Source organism: Maniola jurtina, chromosome 24, assembly GCF_905333055.1.
Source record: "Maniola jurtina chromosome 24, ilManJurt1.1, whole genome shotgun sequence".
Classification (NCBI taxonomy): Eukaryota; Metazoa; Arthropoda; class Insecta; order Lepidoptera; family Nymphalidae; genus Maniola; species Maniola jurtina.
In genome coordinates, this window is record NC_060052.1 from 7,378,630 (window position 1) to 7,405,248 (window position 26,619).

At 38.2% G+C, this 26,619-nt stretch overlaps 2 protein-coding genes and 1 non-coding gene across 5 annotated transcripts; 1 reads left to right on the forward strand and 2 right to left on the reverse strand.

Moving 5' to 3' along the window:
* Window positions 1-1,159: 1,159 nt before the first annotated feature.
* Window positions 1,160-11,398, reverse strand: LOC123877775. Of its 2 annotated transcripts, none has more exons than XM_045924657.1 (8): window positions 11,193-11,398; window positions 8,428-8,645; window positions 6,766-8,202; window positions 4,156-6,686; window positions 3,277-3,396; window positions 2,653-2,793; window positions 1,903-2,039; window positions 1,160-1,546 (listed from the first exon to the last, which is right to left on the reverse strand). In XM_045924657.1, the coding sequence occupies exons 2-8, from the start codon at window positions 8,641-8,643 to the stop codon at window positions 1,386-1,388; spliced, it is 4,743 nt and encodes a 1,580-aa protein (XP_045780613.1). In that variant the 5' UTR covers window positions 8,644-8,645; window positions 11,193-11,398; the 3' UTR covers window positions 1,160-1,385. The 2 variants fall into 2 exon arrangements, with proteins under 2 accessions (XP_045780613.1, XP_045780614.1); XM_045924658.1 differs by lacking the exon at window positions 11,193-11,398 and adding an exon at window positions 11,033-11,088.
* On the forward strand, window positions 8,856-26,417 carry LOC123877785. Of its 2 annotated transcripts, XM_045924675.1 has the most exons (19): window positions 8,856-8,988; window positions 10,338-10,427; window positions 13,708-13,906; window positions 14,246-14,393; window positions 14,703-14,872; window positions 15,422-15,561; window positions 16,556-16,712; window positions 17,345-17,506; window positions 18,463-18,614; window positions 19,417-19,490; window positions 20,153-20,240; window positions 20,816-20,881; window positions 21,164-21,231; window positions 22,482-22,538; window positions 22,735-22,810; window positions 23,243-23,372; window positions 24,035-24,247; window positions 25,126-25,249; window positions 26,108-26,417. In XM_045924675.1, the coding sequence occupies exons 2-19, from the start codon at window positions 10,392-10,394 to the stop codon at window positions 26,217-26,219; spliced, it is 2,172 nt and encodes a 723-aa protein (XP_045780631.1). In that variant the 5' UTR covers window positions 8,856-8,988; window positions 10,338-10,391; the 3' UTR covers window positions 26,220-26,417. The 2 variants fall into 2 exon arrangements, with proteins under 2 accessions (XP_045780631.1, XP_045780632.1); XM_045924676.1 differs by lacking the exon at window positions 10,338-10,427 and having other exon boundaries at window positions 17,342-17,506.
* Window positions 15,871-15,952, reverse strand: Trnal-aag. The gene has a single exon. It is a non-coding gene; the product is annotated as a tRNA-Leu (tRNA).
* Window positions 26,418-26,619: the final 202 nt, after the last annotated feature.

The window sequence follows — 26,619 nt, forward strand, 5'->3', positions numbered from 1 at the left end:
TTATATAGACTAGCGCTTGGCTGCAATCAGACCTGCTAGCAAGTGATGATGCAGCCTAAGATGGAGCGGGCTTGCCTAGAATTAAGATATACTTTAGTATTCAGTTATTAGATTATAAAAATGTTTCATGACGACAAAATATGACATACGAAAATCGATCATCAATATCAATCTTAATCTCATTTTAACTTTATTAATATACTTTTTAACATATTACGACCTTTTACTTTTTTAAAACAGGTTTTTCTTTATAAAAGTTTTTTTACTTAAATTCATGCTAGTAACAATCCATATCGAAACAGTTAAACGGTAATTATTTTACAAAAAGCAGAACGATTATTACGATTTCAAAAAATGATTTGTGGACTTCTTTTTAACCCCCGACCCAAAAAGAGGGGTGTTATAAGTTTGACGTGTGTATCTGTGTATCTGTGTGTCTGTGTATCTGTGTATCTGTCTGTGGCATCGTAGCGCCTAAACGAATGAACCGATTTTAATTTAGTTTTTTTTGTTTGAAAGGTGACTTGATCAAGAGTGTTCTTAGCTATAATCTAAAAAAATCAGTTCAGCCGTTCAAGAGTTATCAGCTCTTTTCTAGTTTTCTTGTAGAAAAGAAGGTTAGATAACCGTTAGGTTCATAATATTATGTCAATAGACAAATGTCAAGCTGTCAAGATGGACGTTGCCTAAATACATAATTATTTATTTGAAAATGATGTTTTGGAAAACTCAAATACTTTGGATAGTCGGGGGTGTTATAAATTTTTAATTTACACTTGTTGATTTTATTCCATTATCGAACCCTGAAATTCATTTTTTTCCATTTAATGAGGTAGCGTTAGAATAAACTAAAATATGTACAGAGAAAATTAAAACGACGACAAACTAGAATGTACTAAAACAATTTAACTATTTAAACAAAACACGACGTAATGTCTTTTTCATTGCACATACATGTCCACACAAATGACAGCTGTCACTTTGACATCTAAACGTCATTTTCGACACAGATAAATAAGTCGTTAACATAGCATAGTTGCATAGCACATCTCTGATGGAAAAACAGCCTAAAATAAAAATCCTGAAAATGACAGCTATCAACGCAACAGACAATAACATTTTACTCAGTTTGTCATCTTGACAAGCGTAAATAAAAACAGCTGTATAACGACACTTCACATACAAAAACCCGTTACAACAGCTGTCTGTATATAATATGTACCGCGAGCTAACCGTGATAGTATATAAATTCACTTTGTCACAGATAAAGTAACCGCATACTGACATGTGTCAGATATCAAACGTCACTTTGACAAGCACAGATAAAGAATCGCGAGGGTTATCACATACTTTATTGCAACGAACGGGGTATTATGGAGTAATCGTCAAGCTGCGGAGTCGTCGCGACTTTTGTCGCCTTTCCGCTTGTTAAGTTTCTTTTTTATGTCTAGCAACATTTGCTCGAAGGACATATCGTCGTTCCTGCGTGCTGGCAACGCCGGTTGGCCGTGGAAAGCGCTCTCAGTATATTTCGCTTCCAGACCATCTGTTGAAGACAAAATGTTCGTATTAAATCCAAAAGACAATACCGAAAGTTGTATAAAGTTGGGCCATTCTTGCATCTCAACTGAATCGTCGCTAAACATTGGAAATGTACTGTGGATTACATAAAAAAAATCACCAGCCACCACCGCCAGTTTCCCTGCCCTGCCTTAAACTAAAACAACCTATGGCAGAAAAACCATTACCTACAAACAGAATACCTGCAATTAATGAATTTAAGACTGAATTAACAAATCACTATGAATTGAACTGAGCCAAAAATTGCGCAAAGGATCAGCCTGGCTGTCCAGCGCGGACATGCAGCCAGTATTCTTGGCACCATTCCACACGGTGTCTTACCAAGATCCGCATAGCTCTGCCGGCAGAAAGCTCTCCGTCCGCCAAAACCGACGTCGTACTGTGGAAACGTGCCGGCCGCCTCCACTGCCGACCACGCGTCCTTGGGCCTTTGGAAGGTCACGAAACCGTAGCGGGACCTTTAAAAAAAATCACAATAACTAAAGCACGAATATGAACTGATAGACATTGGGGTCCCATGGTGCTGCAATGGTGACCTCGCACCGGAATGTGCAGCATTGGCATTGGCATTGGTCATTTTTATTGTCATTATAATTTCAAATTTGCACGCCATGGTATGGCAGATTGTGGCTTGCCACAAAATCAATCATTTATTGTAACAATAAGTGTACCTACCTATAATCAGCAAATAAATAATTTGATTTGATTTTATTGTAATCTCCCACCTGTAATCAATTTTTTTACAATATTCTTCTTGGACTAGGGCGCCTTTGAAACCTCGTAACTTTGGTTTTAAGTTTATAAGAAAAATGTACAAATAAACTTCAGTGACTGGTCCAAACTTGACGTACAACGAATGCAACCTGGCTTTTGTGATGTTCTTTTCTAAATGCTAGAGAGAGATGAAGAGAGATGGATATTGTTCTGTGTTCAAGGAGAACACAGAACAATATCCATCTCTCTTCATACTGATTCGACTGGTCAAAACTTCTGTGAACGCAAGCCCGCCTTCTTGACGTCTTTCTCTAATCGCCCCACGAATACTATCCGTCTCTCTTACACTTTACTTACCCATCCTCCTTAGAATGCAGCCTCACTTCAGAGACTGGTCCAAACTTGACGAACTGTGAACGCAAGCCGGCCTTCGTGACGTCCTTTTCTAACCGCCCCACGAATACTATCCGTCTCTCTTCCACTGGCGTATTACTCTCCCTAGAAAAAGTTACCAAAAAAAAGCTTTAACTACTGGCTTCTTTGCTATTCTTTTTTTTTTTTTTAACAATATTAGCCATGTTAATTATGACTAATACGTGACGTCTTTTTCTAACCGCCCCACGAATACTATCCGTCTCTCTTCCACTGGCGTATTACTCTCCCTAGAAAAAGTTACAAAAAAAAGCTTTCACTACTGGCTTCTTTGCTATTCTTTTTCTTTTTAACAATATTAGCCATGTTAATTATGACTAATATTCCCCTTTCCCTTTCAAGTAAGCGAAAAGCTTGTGCTAGGGGTGGGTACGACAATAGTGCAACAGGTGGGGTTTGAACCGCCGACCTTTCGGAATTCAGTCCACTCCTTAACCGTTGAGCTATTGGGGCTCTAAATTCAGCTTCATTTGCAAAACTGGTCAAGTGTGAGTTGGACTCAGATATGATGATGTACAGTTATGAAAGATTACTAAATGTAAAACATACCTATCCTCAGAGCTGTAAGAACTCCGGTAATCCTTTTTTCTATAGCTGTCCTCCTTCCGCACAGGACTTTTAGACTTGCGCGAGTGAGACGACGCGGACGATTCACTGGACGAAGATGAACTACAAACATGAAAACATGTTGAGACATATTTTTATAGTGCATGCGGTTCTCAGATCCAAGTAAAGAATCGAAATACCCAATTAAAATAAGAATGCATTAAGAATTAGAAAACAAAAACACAAAAAGCCAAAAAAAACAATGTTAAAAAAGCAACACTCCTAACTGTATTTCTATACTATGATAGTCAGTTGTTCCATTTCACTGAGGCTGAGATTTATAGAGTGTACTTTGGCTTTGCTCAGACTTAAGTCAGAGTTAAAACGAGACAGATTGATGTGAGCGTTATAATGCTGTCTCGTTTTGACACTTAAGACTGAGCAAAGTCAAAGTACGCTCTATAGATTTCACCCTCAGACCGCCTTAGTTGTAGTAGAGAATGTACCAATATGCGTTAGCGTATTTGTGCTCATAATGTAGACTGCGTCGCGGTCAAGATTAAGACACGCATACTATAACAATGTGTACATGACACTCACACAAACAGATAAACAGTCTAGGTGAAATAGAACATCTGTAAGCTAAATCTATTTATGTCCTTGTCCAAGTGGGACTAAATAGATTAGAATAAGTAGGTAGTTAAGTAGGTGTATTTCGCCAAAATATTCAAGACTCTCCGAATTTATGGCCATGCCATACTAGACCATATCAGTGGCTTAAAGTTACCTGCCAGTATCAATAAGAATTTATTGTTGAACAGAAGGAAATACCTACCACTGAAAAACACATACCTACATATTTTTTTAATATACTTCACATACCTGGAAGAAGTTGATGACTCTGAACTTTCAGAGACTGTTGGTTTTCGTAACGGTGGCGTTAACGATTTGACCGGTTTCTTTTCATTATTTACAATGGTTTGGGGACTAGGCCTTTTCTTGACTGGACTTTTCGTTCTATTCAGATCGGCGTGTTTCGATCTTGATCGCGATCTATTCGATCGGTAGTCTCTTCGAACGGAGGGCGAATGTCTGGATCGATACGGTGATCTGGTACGCGATCGTCTTTTCCTTCTATAGGGAGAGTCTGATCGTCTGTAGCGCCGAAAACGTCCACGAGATCTTGACCTGTTGCGACTATGTGATCTTTTCCTTCTGTGTCCTCTAGAATGAGATCTGGACCGCCTGTATTTAACATCGTATCGATCTCTAGACCGAGACCTCTTTTCTTTGGACTGTGATCTGATTATCTCTCGTCTAGTAGTTTCAGGTCTTGATCTTGCAACTTTTTCGTCGGATTTAGGAGGTGTTTGCACTTTTTTAATGTGGACCGGATTGTCTTCGCTTGACATTGACATATCGCTATCATTTCTTTTCCTTGGAGATGTACTCGGCTCTTTGGGGCTTGTTTTTTGAGTTACTTTAGTTAGGCCTGTCACTTCAGATGCCGATTCGGTTTGGATATCTATCGAAGCAACGTCGGGCTTCTTTCTATTCTTTTCAAGATGAAGTATAATTTTATCCTCGCCATGTTCAACTTTAGTATCGTACTCTCGAATTATTGTTGCTTTTGCATATTTGAATTCACGTTTTTCAGTTGGTGAGGTAAGCTTCGAGGATTTTTGTTCCCCATTTGAAGTTGGAGTCTTTTTCATTACAACATCTTGTATACTTGCAAATAGAGAGTTACTTGATATTTTTGTGTCGACCTGTTTCTCGACACTTTTCAATGTAGCTGTGATGTCTTTGAGTCTGGCTTTATTGAATTTGATATCAGTATGGTTTTTATCGTCTGCACTGTGCCTGTTGTTTTTGACGGCAGAGAAAACATTGTGTTTCGAAACGTGGTCGGATTTCTTTATTTTAAAATTAATTGTTGATTTGTTTTCGTTTTGAGGTGGTTCCGATTTACGTTTCTTACTCTCAGTTGGTTTCTGTTGTTCCAATTGTTTGAAAACATTTTCATCTGTGTTGGTTCCAACGCTAACCAAAACCATTTCATCATAATCTGTAGGAGGATGTTTCGTGGCCAATTTTACTTTCTCTTCTTGAAGTCCTGGTGGAGTCGCTATTGGAACAGGTAGAACTTCAGCAGTCATTCCTACAATTTTCATCATTTCTGCATCACTAATGAGAGGTTGAAGCTCTAAGTTTTCCACTTTTGGAATTTTACTCATCACAATATCTTCATCTCTTTTTCTCATAGCTTCTGCTTTTTGCTTTTTAGAATTCATTAGTATCTTCCGAGAAGCCTCCCTTATTGGATCAAAAATGGTATTTTCCGTTTCAGGACTTACTTGCTCTTTTGGGAGTAACGAGCTATTAGTATTTATAATGTTAGAGCTTTTAATGTCCTTGTCAAAGTTAAGATTGCACGGCATATCGGGAAATATCGCCTCTGGGCTGACCTGTGCAGAACTATTATTTGAATTGCCGTCTCGCCTTAATTTGTATTCTTGGAGATTCAGTTTTTTCTTTTTCTGTGGTTGCTCAAAGTCTTGCCGCGAGGTTACATCGGCAATAACTTTGTTCTCTTCCTCATTAACTTTCTTCTCAGTTTTCAATGGTATTGAATGAGGAATTTGCACGTCTTGCTTATTACTAAATAGTGCCGTATAAAAATGTTCAGGATTCGAATTTACTTCCTGCTTTATATTTTCACTAGCATGTTGCTCTACACTAATCACGTCTTTATTTTTTATTCTATCTACTGTTTCAACATTTTTAATAGAATTGTTTTTATGGTTAGATAGTTTATTTGTGCTATTACACTTACTACTACTTTTATGTTTTTCAAAAACCGTGTCCTTCCGATTGTCCTTAACATCACAGTTTTTGATGATAACTTCAGATTTATTTTTAATAGTTAACTTAATACTACCATTAGAACTTTGACTACAAGGAGTATCACTTGCTTTACAAGCAGTTTTCGCAATCACAGAACCGTTATTTTTATCAATACCACCATCGTTCGATACACTATGTGGAGGTGATAGTTTCTTACGATGGTTTGAATTCACTGTCGGCTTAACAGTTACCTTTGCACTAGATTTCTTACTCGATTTAATGTCATTATCTTCACTAGAGCGATTATTTATGAGTTTATTTTTCTTAGCATCACTAACTTCACCTTCCTCATCACTACTAAGATGATACACTACTTTTTTATTTTTACAAGCCCTATGTCTAGAGCTTAATATCCTGTTGTTGCTTGAAAGAACCTCTGGTTTCAGCAGACTTTGCCCGCCCTTTAGATTAGGGAGGCTGAGCCGCTTTTTGGAGGAGCAATAGTCGTGATCAGAGTGAACAGGGCTAGGCGATCGTCTGATCACCGTATTAACTGTCGACGGCATCTGTAATAATGTCAAGGTAGGATAATGCTTTCTTCAAATGGACCTGAGAAAAACCTAAAACTGATGTCACAGTACTTACCAATATCTGACGCATTTTAGTCTTGTTCAGCTGAACACCCGCATCCTGCAAACGCATCCCGCTTGTCAAACTTTTCACTTTCAGCTCATTATCAGGCTTTTTAGGTTTTATGTTAAATTTTTCAGTTGCCTCAAATTGCTCAAGGAGAGAATTTAAATTGTTTGCCTCCAAAACAGGTATGACAGTATCATTACACGATTCTACATCTACAAAGTCATCTGGCTCCACTTTTATATCTGGCTCCTTCTTGACAGTTTGCTTTTCTATGCAGAATTCTAAAACGTTTGGTTCTGGAATAGCTGTGGAAGTGCATTTCTTGTCAGGTATTATTATGGGAGGTTGTTCAACATTGCTAATGATTGCATCAACTGGTCTATCTATTTCCATATCCTGGGGGCTCAAATCATCTTCTTCCTTAACGATTTTCTTCGGCTCTGGTTTATTGTCAGTTATCAGGAAACTATTAACATCTTCTTCTGTCAAAGTGCGAGGAACATCGTCACTTTTAGTACTGGTGCCTGACTTTTCTTTATCATTTTCGAATGTAAGATCGGACAAATCCAAATTGAGGTCTTCGAAGCTTAAACATGTTTTAGCATCTATGTCCATACAAATATTATGCATGGGAGAATGTGGGAGCGAGACTGAATATTGTTTCTGTGCACTTCTCAGTTTTCTATAAGACGTATCTTCAAGAAGAAATCTTTTCAACTCCTCAATATTAGGAAGCACTTCTAAATCAGACTGATTAATTGATACATCCGCTACATGATCTTCATGTTCAGTTTCAGATTCTGGCTTTTTGTGATCAACAGTATCAGCATCAGCAAAAATTTTATCTGGAACGGTCATTGATATCCGAAAGTCAGTGTCTTTTGGCAATTTGGTTTTATTGATCAAGTAATTTTCAACACTTGGCACCTTTAAATCATGTTTTGTATCTTTAATAAAGTATTCGTCTACATCATTGACAACCGGTTCGTCTTTGATCTCCAATATACGTTTTTCGTTATTAGCTTTAACGAAATATTCATCGACATTTGAAACTACTGGTGCATCAAAGTTAATACCTAAGCTATCTTGGCATAAACTGTTTGTTCTGCTTTTTGTTCCATATATAGCGCGAGTAAGCTCTGCTTTATCTACAGTATTTAAGTATTCGCCGTCATCAGAATTTTTAGCGTCTTCATCTATGCAGTAATCCTCCTGTTCTTCATCTGATGAAGCTTCAAGGTCTAAGTCAGGGTCGACAGCAAAGACTTGGATAACATCATAATCGTCACCTTCCACAAGTGAGTCTTCTTCCATATTGTCTGCTTCTAGCAAATCTGTATTGTCATTAGACTCAGAATTCTTGTCATCTATAGATATTTCCTGTACTTCTATGTTTTCATCTTCGTCTATACTTGTATCTTGGTTGGACTGTGTTATATTAACCTGTAAATTAATTTTAATGAGTAAAAAATGTCAATACCTGTGTTTATGCTATAGTGCATAATATATTGTCTAGCAAATATCTTCTGCATAGTTGACTAGTCTACATTGACCACTATAGCATGTATCTATGATCTATTCTTAAACTTATTAAATAATAAATAAATAAATTAATTAAGTAATTACTATTATAATTACTGTTACCTCCACCTAAAATGAATTACTCACATTCTGGTTCTGACTCCAAACCTTACGCCTCTCCTGAGGATCCCAATATTCCCCATCGTCATCATACCCATTTGTTTGTTGATTCTGCGAGTACTCTGGACTATTCTGGTTACAACTGCTCTCAGAAGATTGGGACTCACTCGTCGAGCGCATAATCTTGTGCCCTATACTTCGGTATGGGGTCTGATGGTACATATTTAGAATATGCGACTCCATGACTGTAAAGATAGAAAATTGTAAGATTAGTTTGCTCTTAATGAGTTAAGGATAACCTATAGGTAGGTATAGGGCACAAGATAGAATGGCCATAAAAATGACAAACTAAAAAAACCCCCAATAAACAAACAAATAAAACATTTATAATATGAGGAGTGGTAACATACTGGCTGTGTAACATATTATTTAATATAGTATTGACAAATCATGTGGCAAATGTCAAAAACAGCTGATAAAATTCAACTTGACATTCCAAAAAAAATCATGCAAATATACAACAAAAAAATAGTAAAACCAACAAAAAGCAACAAAAATAATGAAGAATAGTTTTTGGAGAAGTTAAAGGTACCATGGCTTTTTATTATTATTTAATAGAAAATATTAAAAGTATTAAGTAGTTTGTAAGGAACTTGTAATAGTTAGTGAACTGCCCCAAATATCGGTTCATTGGTTTAGGAGCTATGATGCCACAGACAGATACACAGATACTAACGTCAAACTTATAACACCCCTCTTTTTGGGTCGGGGGTTAAAAATGATTATTACTACTCAGCATGGCCAATGGCCAAACTCTTCTCTATTAAACAATAATTGGGTCAAAAGCACAGTAAACTAGACTTAGGGAACTATTGGTTTAATCCTGAATCAACAATATGTCAAATATTAGGCTATGGTGATATGAAATTATAGAAAAATAGGGCTATAATAGGGCTACCTTCATCAAATGTACTAACATATTTTGATGTCTGCTAGTGATGTCAATCCTCTACATTTTGTTAGAAGTTACTATAAGTTGTGTACTATGTCAAAAGCTTGTTTAACATGAATAATTGCTCTAAAATACATATTACAAAGTCATTGTTCCTAAAGGCTATATTTATGACTGGATTTAAGACAAAGAATAATCATTTATGATAATTTTGCCTGGTACTTTGAATTTTTTTATATCAGCTCTTTGTTTCTTACATGTAAAACCATGGTCTTTATATGGTGAAATAGTGGATGTGTATATTACATATAAATCTAAACTACAACACTTAGATTACATTATTATAGTGCTATGTCTTCTATTCTCCTGTGGTTTGTACCTTCTGTTTTACTCATAAGCAAATTTTATTTGCCATGTAGTATGAATGTAACATGTCTCTGGTATAACATCTTTGATGACAAACCTTTGTTTTTAAAGGAACTATGAAATAATTTGGCACCTATTGAGATTTCGGCATTCCAAACCAGTGGTAAATTATTTGACGATTCAAAAGCACTTGTAAAAGTTTATTTGAATAAAAATCTATTCTATTCTATTTGAAATTATCTAACAGTAAGGAACAAGGAAAGGAAAACACTGTGAGGAAGCCTGCATGCCTGAGAGTTCTCCATAGTGTTGTCAAAGGTGTGTCAAGTCTGCCAATCTGTACAATCTGTACAATCTGACTATGGCCAAGATCTTTCTCACTCTGTGAGCAGACCCATGCTTTGTAGTGATCCAACAATGAGTTGATCATGATGATGATGAAAGATGAAGATAGCTCTTCCTATTCCTTGTTAGTTATACTAAAATTGTCTTTTTAGGGTTCTGTATACCCAGAGAAAAAAAAGGAACCCTTATAGGATCACTCATCTGTCAAGACTCATCAAGGGGATCAAAACCTATAGGGTACTTTCCGGTGACCTAGAATCATGAAATTTGGCAGATAGCCTGGACTGTTGCCTTTCAAAGAGTGTGCAAGTTGCTCCAGGAACAAATTATGTCAAACTTCGTTAAACAGGCGGGCAGTGAAAAGGTAACAGACAATCGGACATACTTTCGCATTTATAGTATTAGTATTAAAGTGAGGATAGTTTGAATAACGCTCACACTACAATGATACAAATCATTTCTAGATTACATCTGTTTAAAATTCATTTTTAACATTGTTACCTATTTATCTATAAATGAAGAGAATTGTAGGTACAATTTCTGAATTTGTTTGCTATCATTCAAGTGATATAATTGTGATACTGTCAAACTTTTGGAGATAAGACGGTTTTACCTTACCTGTCAAACAGAGAGTGACTACTACTGATCATGTGACATAAACAAGATATTAAATCTAGAATTTGTGCCAAAAAACGCAGTTGAAATACCTCAAACTTCCTCAATGCCTCGCTTTTAGTGATAAAACCGTTATTGTAGACAAAAACTAACACAAAAAATCAGCACTATTCCGAATATAGGTTAGGTCCGAAATCTGGCACTGTAAATTCGAAATTAATAGATAATCAATTAAAATCGACAAAAGGAAGTTAATCAAAGCGGGTTAATGTTCAAATAGTGCGTTTGAAGTTATTATGTAAAGCAAAATAAACATTAGGCGAGTGACATAAAACGCGCGCTAGTTAACCTAACCTTGATATCGAGATAAAGATACTGATACAAGTTTGTAGTTCAAGGTCCCATAAAAAAACTGAGAAGTCACATGAAGGCGTTACACAAACAAAACTGAAATATCATTGCAACCCGCACTGAAATCTATTTTAAGAAAACAACAGACGAAAAAAGCACTAACCTTAACCAACCCTAAGTGACGGCTTTATCCATGTATTTGTATTTCGAAGCGATAACACTTTATACACTAAACACTAATTTTGGCGCACTAACTATAATATTTCTAACACATTTAGGCACAGCACAGTCCAATATTTTTCAAAATTATTCGTAAAAAATTAACTTTTCACGAAACATCACATGCTACAAACTTCACGCACGACAGCAAATTTTATTTCAGTGTTGCCAATTAAAAACATTTGTGACAGTTGACAGCTTTTCTATAGTTTTCCTACAGTAGAAACGGGTAACATTGATATCCAATCGTAAAAAGTAAAAAGGGGCGTATAGTGGCTGAAACTCGCTCTTTAAATATTTGCCTACTTTGTAAATATGTACATAGGTATACAAAGAGCGGGATTTTAGCCCTAGCCCCTATTGCGATATTAAAAAGCATGTAAGTACTTAACTACCTAGTATCTACCTACTAATCAAGAAAAACTTGAACCACTATAATAATAATATGTACAATCGTAAAAAAATCCGGATAAGGGCAAGTCGGAGGTAGGATTAAGTGCAGAATAGCGCGGGTGACGTGCAGGTGTGCGTGGCGTGGTGCGTGGTTCATACTTCATACCTCGATTGCCATCTCGACCTGTCGCGTACTATAGGTAGACTAAATAGTAATAGGTATTCAGATATCACGCGGTAGATAGGTACCAACTGCTGTTATGCATCGGAATTTTATAAATCGTGCCAAATCAAACATCAAATTATATGAAAAAGTTGATAGGTAACGTACGTGTTGATTACTGAGCGATTACTATAATATCATAATATTAAATGATGCTCGCGACTTCGTCCGCGTGGATTTGGTTTTATTAAATATCCCGTGGAAACCCATATATTATGTATTTTATAAATTGCTATAAAAGTGTATCTGGCGGTTCTCCGACTCTTCATATATGTTCAGCAACCTTTCTTTAAGTACCTCGTACTTACGCACCTCCGGAGGATTGATCAGGATGTCCGTCACCTGTTGAATGATATCCTTACCCAGCTTGGATACCACAATGTTATACTTGGATGCATCTCCTTGTTTTTGTGGTGCCAGTATTGCCTCCAGCTGGATAAACCAGACTCTAGGTTGGTCGGTCCAAAACTCCGGGATCTTCGACGTGAGAGATATCGACGCTAGATACGTGTCTTCGTCCTGCACTACTGTCGTAGGTTGCGCCATTTTTACAGTTTTTTTAGTTTTTCACTTCCTTACACGTGTTAATTTGAGTTGCCCTAGCTTACGTTACGTTACTATTTAAATAAAATTAACACGCGCTACCCTGGTAGTTCAAAGTCGGGGTCACCAATGTACAGGTATATTTGTACAGGTATTTATTGTACAACGAATGTTGCTGTATATATATAGTAGCGCCGTGTTCTCTACCAGGGTAGTAATAAAAACAAAAGAAATGAACACTAAAAAAATATATATTATAATTCACTATTTAAAGTTACACTTTCATTGGAAACAACAACACGCTACAAGAGGCTAGGGGCAACTAACGAATTACGCTACGTCGTGGCACGCGTAGCCTCTAAAATGATTCTCGCTAGTGCCTCTACAACATACTTATCTTCATCAGAATCAGTTAAACAGATGGACCGTGAAAAGATAACTGACTGACAAACTTTCGCAGTCTTATACAAGGTACCTACCAGAACGCTAGTAAAAACTTATGGTTATATTATTATACTACCTAAACGCAATTCAACGCCAATAACCATTTGTCATAATTTAGTTTTAGTGATTTAGTATTTTTCAAACCCGCGATGTAAGCGTGTACCTACTCGGGTATTATTTTCGACATTTTACATACTAACTGAAAACTATTGCGCATAAAAATAAATAAGAATCCGTTTTAGAATGTACAAGTAAAACCCTTTCATATGATACCCCACTTGGTATAGTTATGTTACTTTGAAAATTGTGACAAATTTTAATTTTTTTTTCTGTGATGTAACCACAAATTCACGGTTTTTGGATTTATTCCTTTACTTGTGCTATAAGACCTACCTACCTGCCTTAAAATTTAAATAACCCCCGACACAAAAACCTCTACCCCCGACACGAAAACTAGAAAAGGGCTGATAACTTTCAAGCGGCTTAACCGATTTTCTTCGATTATAGCTAAGAACACTCTCGATCAAGCCACCTTTCAAACAAAAAAACTAAATTAAAATCAGTTCATTCGTTTAGGAGCTACGATGCCACAGACAGATACACAGATACACACGTCAAACTTATAGCACCCCTCTTTTTGGGTCGGGGGTTAAAAACTGTGCTATTGTCACGTTGTCTACTTTTGCTATAACAACTTCAGAAGGCGTTTGAAATTTCGACCTTTTACGTACCATACCTACCTGCCTAGCAATGATTGATAAAGTTTTTGAGTTTTTCGCAATCGGTCAACGAATTTTCCAATATGGCGGCATACAGTGTTGCCACATCTAAAAATTAATCTCTATTTTTTTTCAAGATGTCGCATCCAGTTTCTCGTCTTTCAAGCCGTGTGGTAACCATTTCCACTGCTGAAGTGTTCGAAATCATCACAGAGCAAGAAAGTTCACCCACTTCGTCTTCAGTAAAGATTAATGCTACTGACATTAATGATACTGATACTAAGCCCGATGAAGAAAAAGAAAATGCAGCTCCAGTTATTATATGCCCTTGTAAAGGTAAGGCGCGACGCACACCTGTTGAGTGTAGTGGAGCCGAAGCGCATGGTCTTTACTATTTTAATACGGTTGCCCAAATCCTCCTTTTTTCCAGTTGTAATATTTTCACGGTTCAAAATGTAGGTAAGTATGTATGTACGTATTGTCTAAATGCCCGAAAAGATTTGGATGTATCGTTAGAGAAAATAATATAGCCTAGCATAAAAAACTGCTCTGAAGGAAATTTTGAAGTAAGATAATTACCCACATGGTAATTATTATTAAATCATCAAAAACAACCCAGCTGTTTATCAAACAAAGACTCCAACTCTCTCTTACTCCAAACGTAATCTTTTACAGCAATAAAAGATGCAGAAGAAGAGAAGAAGAATGAGGAAGAAATAGAGAGACTTTTGAAAGAGAAGGAAATAGAAATGGAGGACAAGTTCCAAGACCGATTGGCCCATGAGATGCAGTTCTTGAAAGACAGATTCGAATTTATATTGCAGTAAATATCTTTGTTAGCCAGGACTGATCACACTTTAATATTATAAAGGCGAAAGTTTGTATGTGTGTGTGTGTGTTACTCCTTCACGCAAAAACTACTGAACGGATTTGGCTGAAATTTGGAATGGAGGTAGATATTATCCTGGATTAGGCTACTTTTTATCCCGGAAGATCAAAAAGTTCCCACGGGATTTTGGAAAACTTAAATCCACGCGGACGAAGTCGCGGGCATAAGCTAGTATTTTAATATTTCAGAGTTTTTATGACGATCGTAGTCGGGTTTTAGTTTTCAACTTTATCTTGTTTATAGAAATGAACAAATCCGCGCCTCCCACATGCTCCGAGAGGCACGTAGAGAAAGAGAGGAGAAGATATCGGCGTTGCAGACACAACTAGCGTGCAAGAACATGGCGGGGCTGATGTACGTGCTATGTGCCGAGAGACGCAAAAAAAGGATGGAGATATTGCGTTTAACTGAAGGTGAGAGTAGGACAAGAGATATCAGCTTTGCAGACACAACTAGCGTGCAAGAATATGGCGAAGCTAATGTACGTGCATTGTGCCTCGAGAGTCGCAAGAAGAGAAGGGAGAGTTGCGCTTAACTGAAGGTGAGAGTAAGGCAGGAGATTTTTAAATTTATTATGCCAGAAGATTAGCTCCGCTTTCCCTTTATTCAGCTTTTCCTACTCGATCTTCTTTTCGCTACGAATGACGCCGGCTCACTTCGCTCGCCAGCATTCCTCGTGGCTCCGAACTTCTGAGCTTCTTCGCGAACTTCGGCTTCGCGCTTTCAACAAACAAACAGAAGGGTAAAATATGCATTATATACATACAATTTGAGCATTTGTAGGACACTTTTTCGGAAATGTATAGAATTCCTATGAAATGTGATAGTATTTATTACTTATACAATATTATGTGGTCCCTAGAAAAAAGAAACCTATGTCTAGCAGTGGACGTCTATCACTTGATAATGATGACGATATAAATAGATGACAGATAGATGATGGAAGGAGGCCATTTTTACAGAATACACAAACTACATCCAAGCGCTGCAGCAGATTCTGACAGAGAGCCAGACCCTGATCCTGAACCTCTCGCGAGGGTACAAGACGGCAGCCAGGGTAGACCACGAGTGGCGGGAGAAGATGAAGAAGATTATTAAGCATGTAGGTGTTATTCTTCTTCTCTGCTTACCCGAGTACGAGGGCTAATATGGGATTTCTGAACCGATTTGCATAATTTTTTTTTAATCGATTAAGGAACTTTGCGACATTGTTCCATAAAAAAATTGGATTCCAATTCCTCAATCCTGATGCTGCAGGGGATCTGACCAATCCACACGGGCGAAGCTGCGGGCATCATCTAGTATTCGAATAAAAACCAAACTACGTGTGTTTAGAGCACACTACAAATAAACGTCTGATATGTCAGTATGTGCTTGGTGATTTTCGAAAAATGAAAAACAAAAACGTTGATGGCAGCGGTGGGATTCGAACCCACGCCTCCGAAGAGACTGGTGCCTTAAACCAGCGCCTTAGACCGCTCGGCCACGCTACCCGTGACAAGATGATAAAAAAGTTACATGAGTAGCTTGATGAGTATAAATAAATAGGATAGGTTGCCAATGCAATGCGCGGGACTTTAAATAGGGATGATGACTACTAGTCAAAACAGCGACTTTTTGTCAAACGTCAAATTGCTTGCTTTGTTAGGGAGCTGGAGCTTGTGTTATGAAATACACAGATGTGACGTCATAAACGTAGTTTGACGTACAATTTAAAATGGTTAGCAAACTTAAAATTAACAGCAGACGTGGATTTTAAGAATTTTGGAAGACGCTCTCGGCTCTATTTAATAGTTACTGTCGGGTGGTAATTCTAAGAGTTACTGAGAAATAATAATTTATCTTTGACATAATCATCCCAATACATGGCATAATATTATTTGTACCTAGTATCAAATCTTTGAAAAGAGCAACCGCTGAGTTTCTTGCTGGTTCTTCTCGGTAGGAAAAGAATTTCGAACCAATGGAATTTGACGAATCAAAAGTACCTAGGTACCTACTTGTAAAAGTTTAATTGAATAAAAAATGTTTAGATACTTTTTTTTTGATAATGTCGCGAGCCTGATTATTTAGTAAGGACATTTTTTGCGTGACAGTTCCAAAATTTCGTGAACAATTTCACCGGTTGCCCACCTGAAGCGAACCAGTACCTGTTGAATGTACCCGAACTGCTGAAAATCCAGGCTCCCATCGCGGACAACCCGTGCGAAGACCCTTGTGAACCCGAAGAGGAAGAATCTACAGAAAATGCAGGTAATTATCAGAAAAAAGCCAAGCCAAGTGCGAATCAGACTCGCGCGACGAGGGTTCCGTATTACTTACCGTTAGGGTATTTTTTTGCGACATTTTGCACGAAAGGAAAACAGTATTTTCACTACGGTAAGCAGTGATTTGTTACGCCCTCAACTACGTCCACGATGATTTAGGTTTTAAGAATCCCGTGGGAAGTCTTCGATTTTCCGGGATAAAAATAAACCACATCTGCGGTATAACTTATAAGCTCTCTCTTGGTTGGTTACAACTTATAAGGCATCTTTGTAGTCTGTACGACTCGTCAAAATCAGTTAAATGGATGGACCGTGAAAAGGTAGCAGACAAGTAGACAGACAGATACACATTCGCATTTATAATGATAAGTAGGTACTACATGATCCCCGCGACTTCGTCCGCGTGGGTATAGGTTTTTTAATCCCGCGGGAACTCTTTGATTTTCCGGGATAAAAGTAGCCAATGTGTTAAGGTCCGGGTATAAGCTCTCTCCATTCCAAATTTCACCCAAATCTGTCCAGTAGTTTTTGCGTGAAAGAGAGAAAGCACACACACACACACACACATACAAACTTTCGCCTTTATAAGTGTGATTAAGAAGTAGGATATCTTAGCAGAAAAGGAGGAAGCTGACAGAACATGGTGGAACACTCTAGAAGGCGAGGACCGCCCGTTCGTGATGTTTGGTGACATGGCCGACTTTAAGCCGCCCCAGAGGCGTCAGGTGCTCAAAGCTGTTAAAGCCGCGAAAACCGCGCCCAAGAAGTGGAAGGAGTATGGTAAGACATTAAAACTTTCCATCCGTCCATCCGCCTGTATGCATCCACAGCTGGACATAGGCCTTTCCAAGAGCGCGCCACCAAACACGGTCCTCCGCCTTCCTCATCCACCCGCTCCCCGCCACTTTCTTCAGGTCATCGGTCCAGCGGGCAGGAGGTCGTCCCACACTGCGCTTACCCGTACGCGCGTGTTAAAACTTTACATTGTGGAATCTACATCTGGCGATACCTAATCCAGCGTCGTCAGAGTGAAACGCACATTGGGCGTATTTTGGATTTGGAGTATGGTGGTGTGAGGTGGTGGTGGTGTGTATTGCTTGTTTGCTTTCCCTGTGTGTTTAATAGCCAAAAAATTTTTTCAGGCAGAATAAAATAGCGAATTAAGCTTGTTGTTCCTTGTGTCATATCCAGCTGTAAAAAATCATGATAGCCAGATGTACCTCTTCGGAGGGGACCATTACGCACGCACCTCTAATACTTTTCGGAGTTATGATATCACTTATAAATGAATATCACTAGCTTTGACGGTGAAGGAAAATGTCGTAAGGAAAGGTTCACGCCTGAAAGTGCTTCTTAATCATAAATATGTACCATAATGCTCTCAAAGGTGTGTGAAGCCTGCCAATGCGCAATCAGCGTGGTGGACTTATAGCCTTAGCCCATCTCATTTTGTGAGGAGACTTGATTAGTAGTAATGGTGCAGTATTTATAACGCATTACAATCTTGCTTGCTTGTAAAATGGGTGAACTTTTTTGTCAATCTCTTTTTCTTTTTCTTATATCTCTTTTTTCTTCTTTCTTCTTCTATCATAGAACATGGTAGAAGGCTCTAGAAGACGACCATCCATTCGCGATGTGATAACACACTAAAGTAAATGTCATACTTGGAATAACTGATTCCTGGTGAGGGAGAGTGATAGAAGATTAGTTTTCCTTCTTTCTTCTTCTTTTTACAGTCTTCCACGATATGTTCTTGAAAACGAACTGTCCAAACACCGACGTTATAAAAGAGGAGTACTTTAAGCGTGTACCACTGCAACCGATGTCGCCTGGAGAGAGGTGGGAGATGATCGCACAAACAGACAAACATACAACAGATGTTCTAGGGGTAAGTTTTTATATAGTTATACCAAATATATACATAAAAAGCCATTCTGCTTTTATTGTTTTTAGGGTTCCGTATCGATTGGTGTCAACGGGACCCTATTACTGCTATTACTAAGGCTGAGATCTATAGAGCGCACTTGGACTTTGCTCAGACTTAAAGGTGCCCACGCACTTGATCTGAACTGCGCGTCGCAGCAGTGCCCCGCACGATATTCTCTCCAGCAGCGACGCAGGTACCGCGTAGCGCGTCACTGCCGCGCGTCGCGGCCGAAGAGAATATCGTACGGGGCGCTGCCGCGACGCGCAGTTGAGCTGCAGATCAGTTCAAGTGCGTGGGCACCTTAAGTTACTGTTCTAACAAAAACTTAGGTAAGGCTAAGCAAAGTCAAGGTGTGGTCTATAGATTTCAACTTAGCCTTCGAGATGTGTCCGTCCGTCTATCTGACAGCGGGCTGTATCTCGTGAACCTTAATAAGTAGGTAGAGACTTGAAATTTTCACAGAATGACGTGTATTTCCATTGCCGCTATAACAACAAATAGTTTAACGACGGATCCCTCCATGTGCAACCGTCACCGATTCTTAGGGTTCCGTGTCTCAAAAGCAAAAAGAACCCTAATAGGATCACTTCGTTGTCTGTCTGTCTGTCGTAATCAATAAAGCTACAGGGTAACTTCCCGTTGACCTAGACTCATAAAACTTGGCACGTAGGTAGGTAGCACAAGTACCTAATGGAAAAAATCCGAAAACCGTAATTTGACATAGAAAACATCCCTATTGCTTAATCTTGCTATTCTTTTACAGTCGGATACGAGCCGACGAATTACTACAGCCTCCGTGGATATCCGAGGGCACATGGGCTCTATTTTAAAAATAATGTTAGTTCTATTTTTTGAGAAATGAAGAGATCCATAGATAAACCAGAAGTAGGCGACATAGCTCAGCAGGGTGCGAAGCAGAACTGGCAATGGGCAGGGCACAAATTATTTCGAAAAACTTATAGGGTCTTCAGCCCTTGCAAGGTCGCCAGCGATATAATAGTTATTTGTGTCACTCGGGTCCAAAGTGAAAGTTTGGTCCCGAAGGCGTTATTTTGAATTCAGAGCGAAGTGACGGATTCTAAATTAGAACCCTGAACGTAGCGAGGAATTCAATATACGCCGCCCGAGAACAAAATGTTTAGGTCCCGAGTGACACACACTATTTTTCATCAATACCTATGAGAGAAAGCTATAGGACTTTTTTTAAAAAAAAAAAAGAATATTAGCCATTTTAATCATGACTAACATTCCCCTTTCCTCTCCAACTAAGCGTAGGTAAAGCTTGTGCTAGGAGTGGGTACGACAATAGTGCAACGGCTGGGGTTGGAACCGCCGACCTTTCGGAATTCAGTCCACTCCTATAACCGTTGAGCTATTGAGACTTTCAATAATACACAAATGATTTGCGCCCAGAATCAGTACCATATAATTAAATACATATTCAATTGAATAATTCGCTATGTTGTGCAAAAGATTTTGATTTTAAATTCAATTCACAGCACATCGAACATTCCACCACCGCCGGCTCAGAGGTCCGCACTTCTGGGAGCGAGGGATTCTATGGAGATCGCATCTTCAACTCGACTGGTAGGTACCTATATAATGCGTTTTCTGTATTAGGGAAGTATAGTAGGTAATAATACAAGCTGAAAAATGCTTGTTTTCCTTCAAAAGTACTACCGAAGCATAGAGTTAAACTTAAAAAATTAAAATGCTTTTCTTTTAACATAATTTTTGAAAAAAAACTCGAAAGCGTGAGAAACAATAGTAATTCACTAGAGAGTATGTACATCCACTCGAACCACGCTGTCAATAAAGAGAAAATGTTTAGAGTAAAATAAGCTCTCGCGTGTAGTGATACGGCATAAATTGGCCTGCACGCATGCGGTATTACTATTGGTTCGAGGTCTCTTTCGAGTTTTTTTTTCTCGATTGTAAATTTGCCATTTTTTTTAATAATCTACTGTAGGTACCGTTCCCATAGTGTACCTATACCTTTAGTGTGACAAGTAAGATTTTTAAGAGTAAACCATACTTTTGACATGACAGACTGATAGAGCAAATATGGGGAGTGAGTTCTCAAAATGTATGCGTTAGGTATAGCTGGATTGAGTGTCCCTTCAGTCTTACAACACGTTCCAAACGATTTTTGTTTCTTTCAGCTTGAAAAACAAAAACACAAGAAGACTGAACATGGAAAAGTCGTAATTAATATTGGAAATAAAATTGTAAGTGCCTTTTCTAATACAAAATTGCCATAAAATTGCCTAATTTGCCTAGGTACTTCAAAAATAAATTGTTTCTCAGGGATTATTAAATAGAGGGTCTTCCAAAATACATTAAATCCACGTCCTTTGTTAGTTTTGAGTGTAATAACCGTTTTAATTTATCGATTAAACTAAAAAATCACGTCAAATCACGTTTTCCGTTTGATAAAAAGATACTTATTTGACTAGTTGTCAAACACCGGTTTTAGTAAAGCCGATAAAGAAAGTTTTTCCTTTGAACAGAGTTCGATATTCAGTGAAATGTGCGAGGAAGAACAAGAGGAAGAAGAGCAACCTCAGATCGAGCCTAGGTAATTATCAAGTACCTATGTCCTACACTAGGACCTAGGTAGTTAGCACGTAGTACTAGTGAGAGAGCCAGCGCGTGCCAGACCTCCGTTATTTTATAAAAGCTGAAAGTTTCTCTGCGTATTTTCCCCAACACAGGGAGGAACGATCAGCGACTATGAACTTTGGATCATGGTGGCTTTGGGAGATAATAGGTTACAAAGGTGTAAAAAATCTTACGTACAACATTATAGTAAATTCTAATTTTAACCCCCGACCCAAAAAGAGGGGTGTTATAAGTTTGACGTGTGTATCTGTGTATCTGTGTGTCTGTGTATCTGTGTATCTGTCTGTGGCATCGTAGCGCCTAAACGAATGAACCGATTTTAATTTAGTTTTTTTTGTTTGATAGGTGGCTTGATCGAGAGTGTTCTTAGCTACAATCCAAAAAAATTGGTTCAGCCGTTTAAAAGTTATCAGCTCTTTTCTAGTTTTCTTGTAGAAAAGAAGGTTAGATAACCCTTAGGTTTATAATATTCAAGTGTCAATTGACAAATGTCAAGCTGGCAAGATGGACGTTGCCTAGCTTTTGCCTAGATATACATAATTATTTATTTGAAAATGATGTTTTGGAAAACTCAGATACTTTGGAGGCGCGGAATAGTCCAAGAAAATCGGTTCAGCCGTTTGAAAGTTATCAGCTCTTTTCTAGTTACTGTAACCTTCACTGGTCGGGGGTTGAAAATTTTTAATTTACACTTGTTAAATATTTTATTTCTGAAAAACGGAATGACGTGATCTTTTGCATGGGCATAGTTAAAGATCTATCTGGAGAGTGACATGGCTACTTTTATACCGGAAAAGTCAAACAGTTCCCACGGGATCTTTAAAAACCTAAATTCACGCGGACGGAGTCGCGGGCAGCAGCTAATCACACTATTATAAAGGCGAAAGTGCGAAAGTTTGTATGTGTGTGTGCGTGTGTGTGAGTGTGTATGTTTGTTACTCCTTCACGCAAAAACCACTGGACGGATTTGGCTGAAATTCGGAATGGAGATAGATAATATCCTGGATTAGCACATAGGCTACTTTTTATCCCAGAAAATCAAAGAGTTCCCACGGGATTTCGAAAAACCTAATTGCACGCGGACGAAGTCAGCTAGTTTATAATATTAGTAAGTATGAGATAGATACCTATTATAGTTATACCTAGTATGAAAGATTATGATAAATATGATACTCTTAACCAATCTAACATCATTGCTCTTAACAGAATCACCGGATTAAAAGACGAAGAGGATACAGAAGACGAATCAGTATCTGCTCTTGGGTAAACTATAATATTTTTATGTGTTAATTTTTGAAGTGCGACTCAAGACCGCAAACAACGCGAAACCAACATACACACTTGTTTCGCGTCGTTCGCGGGCTTTCGCGTCGCAACAGCAAATAAATGATTGATTGATTAATTATTATTGATTGATTGATTGATGCACGGGAGTCAAAAGCTGACTTGCCATTTGCAGGAGCATACACAAGGACAGCTTGCAAATGATCAACCGACATGTCCCAGATTTGGACCATAAGATCCATTACGAGAAGGTAACAATGAACAACCACAGAATTCTAAATCATCATCATCACCATCACAGCCAAACATTTTTAGGTTTCTGTACCCGAATAGTAAAAACGGAGCCCTATTAATGTTACTCTGCTGTCTGTCTGTCGCAGGTCTCTTATAGCTCGTAGACTAAACGAGTTTCTAGTCACCTTTGAGATTTGTTGTTGGCTAAAAAATTATTTATTGGCAACGTGTAGCTCGTTCACATAGGCTACGTAAGCGTGGACTTAGCGCGTATCATTGCGTTGTAAAGTATGGAACTGTATGAGACATGGCATACCGCTTGCGTGTTGTGAACGTTCATGTAGACGTAATGCGTGCAGTTACATCTATGGGTACACGCGCGTGTACGTGCTGTGTCACGTGTACGTGCTGCATACGCAATTTGTGTGAATCGGCCATTAATGTTCCAGATCTGCCCAATGGAGGAATGCCAGAAGAGGCAAATGGACGACTTCATGCGCAGTTTACCGTCATACATGCACGCCAGCCCTTTTATGCACTTCGAGCAAACTTACAAAGATTATGAGGCTTGCACCCCAGGTACATACTCCCTCATTTAGAATTAGCATCGCTATCTGACTGGTTCATCAGGTACCTACTAGCTATCTGACAGTTTCATAAAAATATCATCTTACAGCGTCATCACCAACATCTTCATCACTGTTTTAAGGCTACATTACCATCTGACATCTTCGTCATCATCAAGCAAAAGCTCTATCAAAAGAGCAACCGCCGAATTTCTTGTTGATTCTTCTCGGTAGGAAAGGCATGTCTACGTCATAATAACTACCTGCATGCCAAATGTCAGTTTGATCCGTACAGTAGTTTGAGCTGTGCGTTGATAAATTAGTCAGTCATCTTTTACTTTTATACATTTAGATGATAGCTTTACAATTATCTGAAAATTTGATCACCATTTGGTAGTTTCATCACCATCTATGATCTGACAGTGTTGTCGCCATTACCATCTGACAGCTTTTAATCATTTGCCAGAAGCATCACCATCTGTGATCTGACAGTGTTGTTGCCATTACCATCTGACAGCTTTTACCCATCTGCCAGAATCATCGCTATCTATGGTCTGACAGTGTTGTTGCCTCATTACCATCTGACAGCTTTTAATCATCTGCCAGATTCATCACCATCTGACAGAATTATGATCGTTGTGATCACCACTATAATATAAAACTTTATCCGTACAGAACAACTAGAAATCCTGAAACAAAGGATAGAAGAGAAAAAGAAGAAGGAACGTGTGGTGATCGATGTAATGGAGGATGACCCTCTGGTATCATGGACCCCCAGTGAGAAAGGCATAGGGGTTCAGACCTCCTATAATGACATGTATCTGCCACCTTGCACCTGTGGAATTGAGGGGTCAGACACTTCTGAAACGAATCAAAGGGTCTATAATAGTACGTTATCATGAACCTACATACATTATTTGTTGATTTAGAGCCATTTTTGTATACCAACAACGTTTTGTATCCTTGATCTTTCGCATCCAACTGCCATTTTAGGGTGTCGTCGCTCCATATAGCTTAATTTATATTATGTTTCATACACAGGGTGCAATTAGAACGCTAGCAAATTTAGAACTAGAACGGGTCGGGGGACCGTCATTCATAAGAATAGCTAACTAGCTAATGTTAACGAATAACTTTAGAGGTCCCACGAATCGACGACGCTTGGATTAAAATATTACTACATACTTAAATGGCATATAGTCTAGACTTGCAACGAATATTCGGTTACTATTCGGTATTCGGCCTATTCGGCTGCGTTTATTATATTCGGCCGAATACCGAATACTTAAATAATATATTTTGTCATAGAGAAATAATTGGTAAAATGAAAAATTAAAATCGATTGATTACGTATATATTCATATTTTCATTTCTCTTATAATCATTTAAGTAGTCATTGGTGCATAACACAGGTACATAATCATCTTCTGGATTGGAAAAATGGAGGATTCTATGTATTTGAATTATTGTGGTAACAGAGCAACAGCGGGCGCGCGAGCGATGAGTTTAGAACAAAACAAAGGAGCGCGAAACAATCACGTCTGTACAAGTTTTTGGCGCTAAAATCCAGCCGAATACTTTTGCCGAATATTCGGCTATTCGGTCAGGGGCCTCGCCGAATATTCGGTATTCGGTATACTGCCGAATATACTATTCGTTGCAAGTCTAGCATATACACATTATTAGTGTTTTACTTTTGAGAGGGTGTTTTAGAGGTTTGTGTCAAGGGTTTTTAAATTTTTTAATTTAATTTTACCCTCTTCCAGTGGTGGACTTAATTCCAATCAAGCAAGAGCTGGAGAGGATAAACGCAGAGTGCTTCTTTAACGATGACATAGAATTCAATCGGTTCAAAGTTATTGGACATGGAGACGATGAGTATGACACCACGTAAGTTAGCGAGTCATATCTTTCTTATTCATATTCTCCAACTAGCTGACGCCCGCGACTTCGTCCGCGTGGATTTAGGTTTTTCGAAATCCCGTGGGAACTCTTTGATTTTCCGGGATAAAAAGTAGCCTATGTGCTAATCCAGGATATTATCTATCTCCAGTCTGAATTTCAGCCAAATCTATCCAGTGGTTTTTGCATGAAGGAGTAACAAACATACACACACACACACATACAAACTTTCGCCTTTATATTATTAGTGTGAAGTGTGATACTGAGGGTCGTTACTCGTTAAACCCTTTCTGCGTCATACTCTGCTACTAGGGGATGCCCGCGACTTCGTCCGCGTGGATTTAGGTTTTTAAAGATCCCGTGGGAACTGTTAGATTTTCCAGGATAAAAAGTTGCCTATGTCAATTACAGGAATGCAAGCTACCTCGGTACCAAATCTCATACAAATCAGTTAAGCGGATGGATTTTGGGAATCCCGTGGGAACTCTTTGATTTTTCGGGATAAAATGTAGCCTATGTCCGTCCCCGCGATATAAGCTAACCGTGTACCTTTCGTCAGAATCGGTTAAACTGTTGGGCCGTGAAAGAGTAGCAGACAGACAGACAGACACACTTTCGCATTTATAATATTAGTATGGATATGGATGATGAGTGTCCTTACCTCTTTTACATATGATACCCCACTTGGTATAGTTATGTTACTTTGAATATTGAAACACATTTTGATTTTTTTTTAATGATGTAACCACAAATTCACGGTTTACAGATTTGTTCCGTTTTCCTTTTGAGGTACGGAAAAAAACAATCAAGGATCAACAATTCATATAGACTTATTTCTTCTTCTAGGAAAACAAATGATAAAGATAATTTCAACACGAACAGACTACAAGAGATCAAGAAGATACTGAAGCAGCATCCGAGCTTGTGTGAACTATTTCAAGCCAATATTCGTTGTTGATACAAATATTCAAAAAAATATTTAATTTGGAAAAATCCTGATAAAGATAAAAATCTTTGTGATTATTTAATGAATCAAAAGTAAACGACATTTGAGGATTCGTCAGGAGATGAACATTGAATCGAAAAACGATATTATGGACAAATAAAGAGGCACTATCTATTTTTAACCGACTTAAAAAAAGGGAGGAGGTTCTCAATTCGTCGGAATCTTTGTTTTTTTTTTGTTCAATTGTAATAAAACACTATATTACATTATTATAAATTTATTGTAACAAACCACAACTAAAAACTATAATAAAAATATTGAAAAACTACTACTTTTTCTTTCCTAAATTAGACAAAATATGTAGACTAGAAAAATATTTACTTTTGAGACATAAATAAAAATTAGGACGACA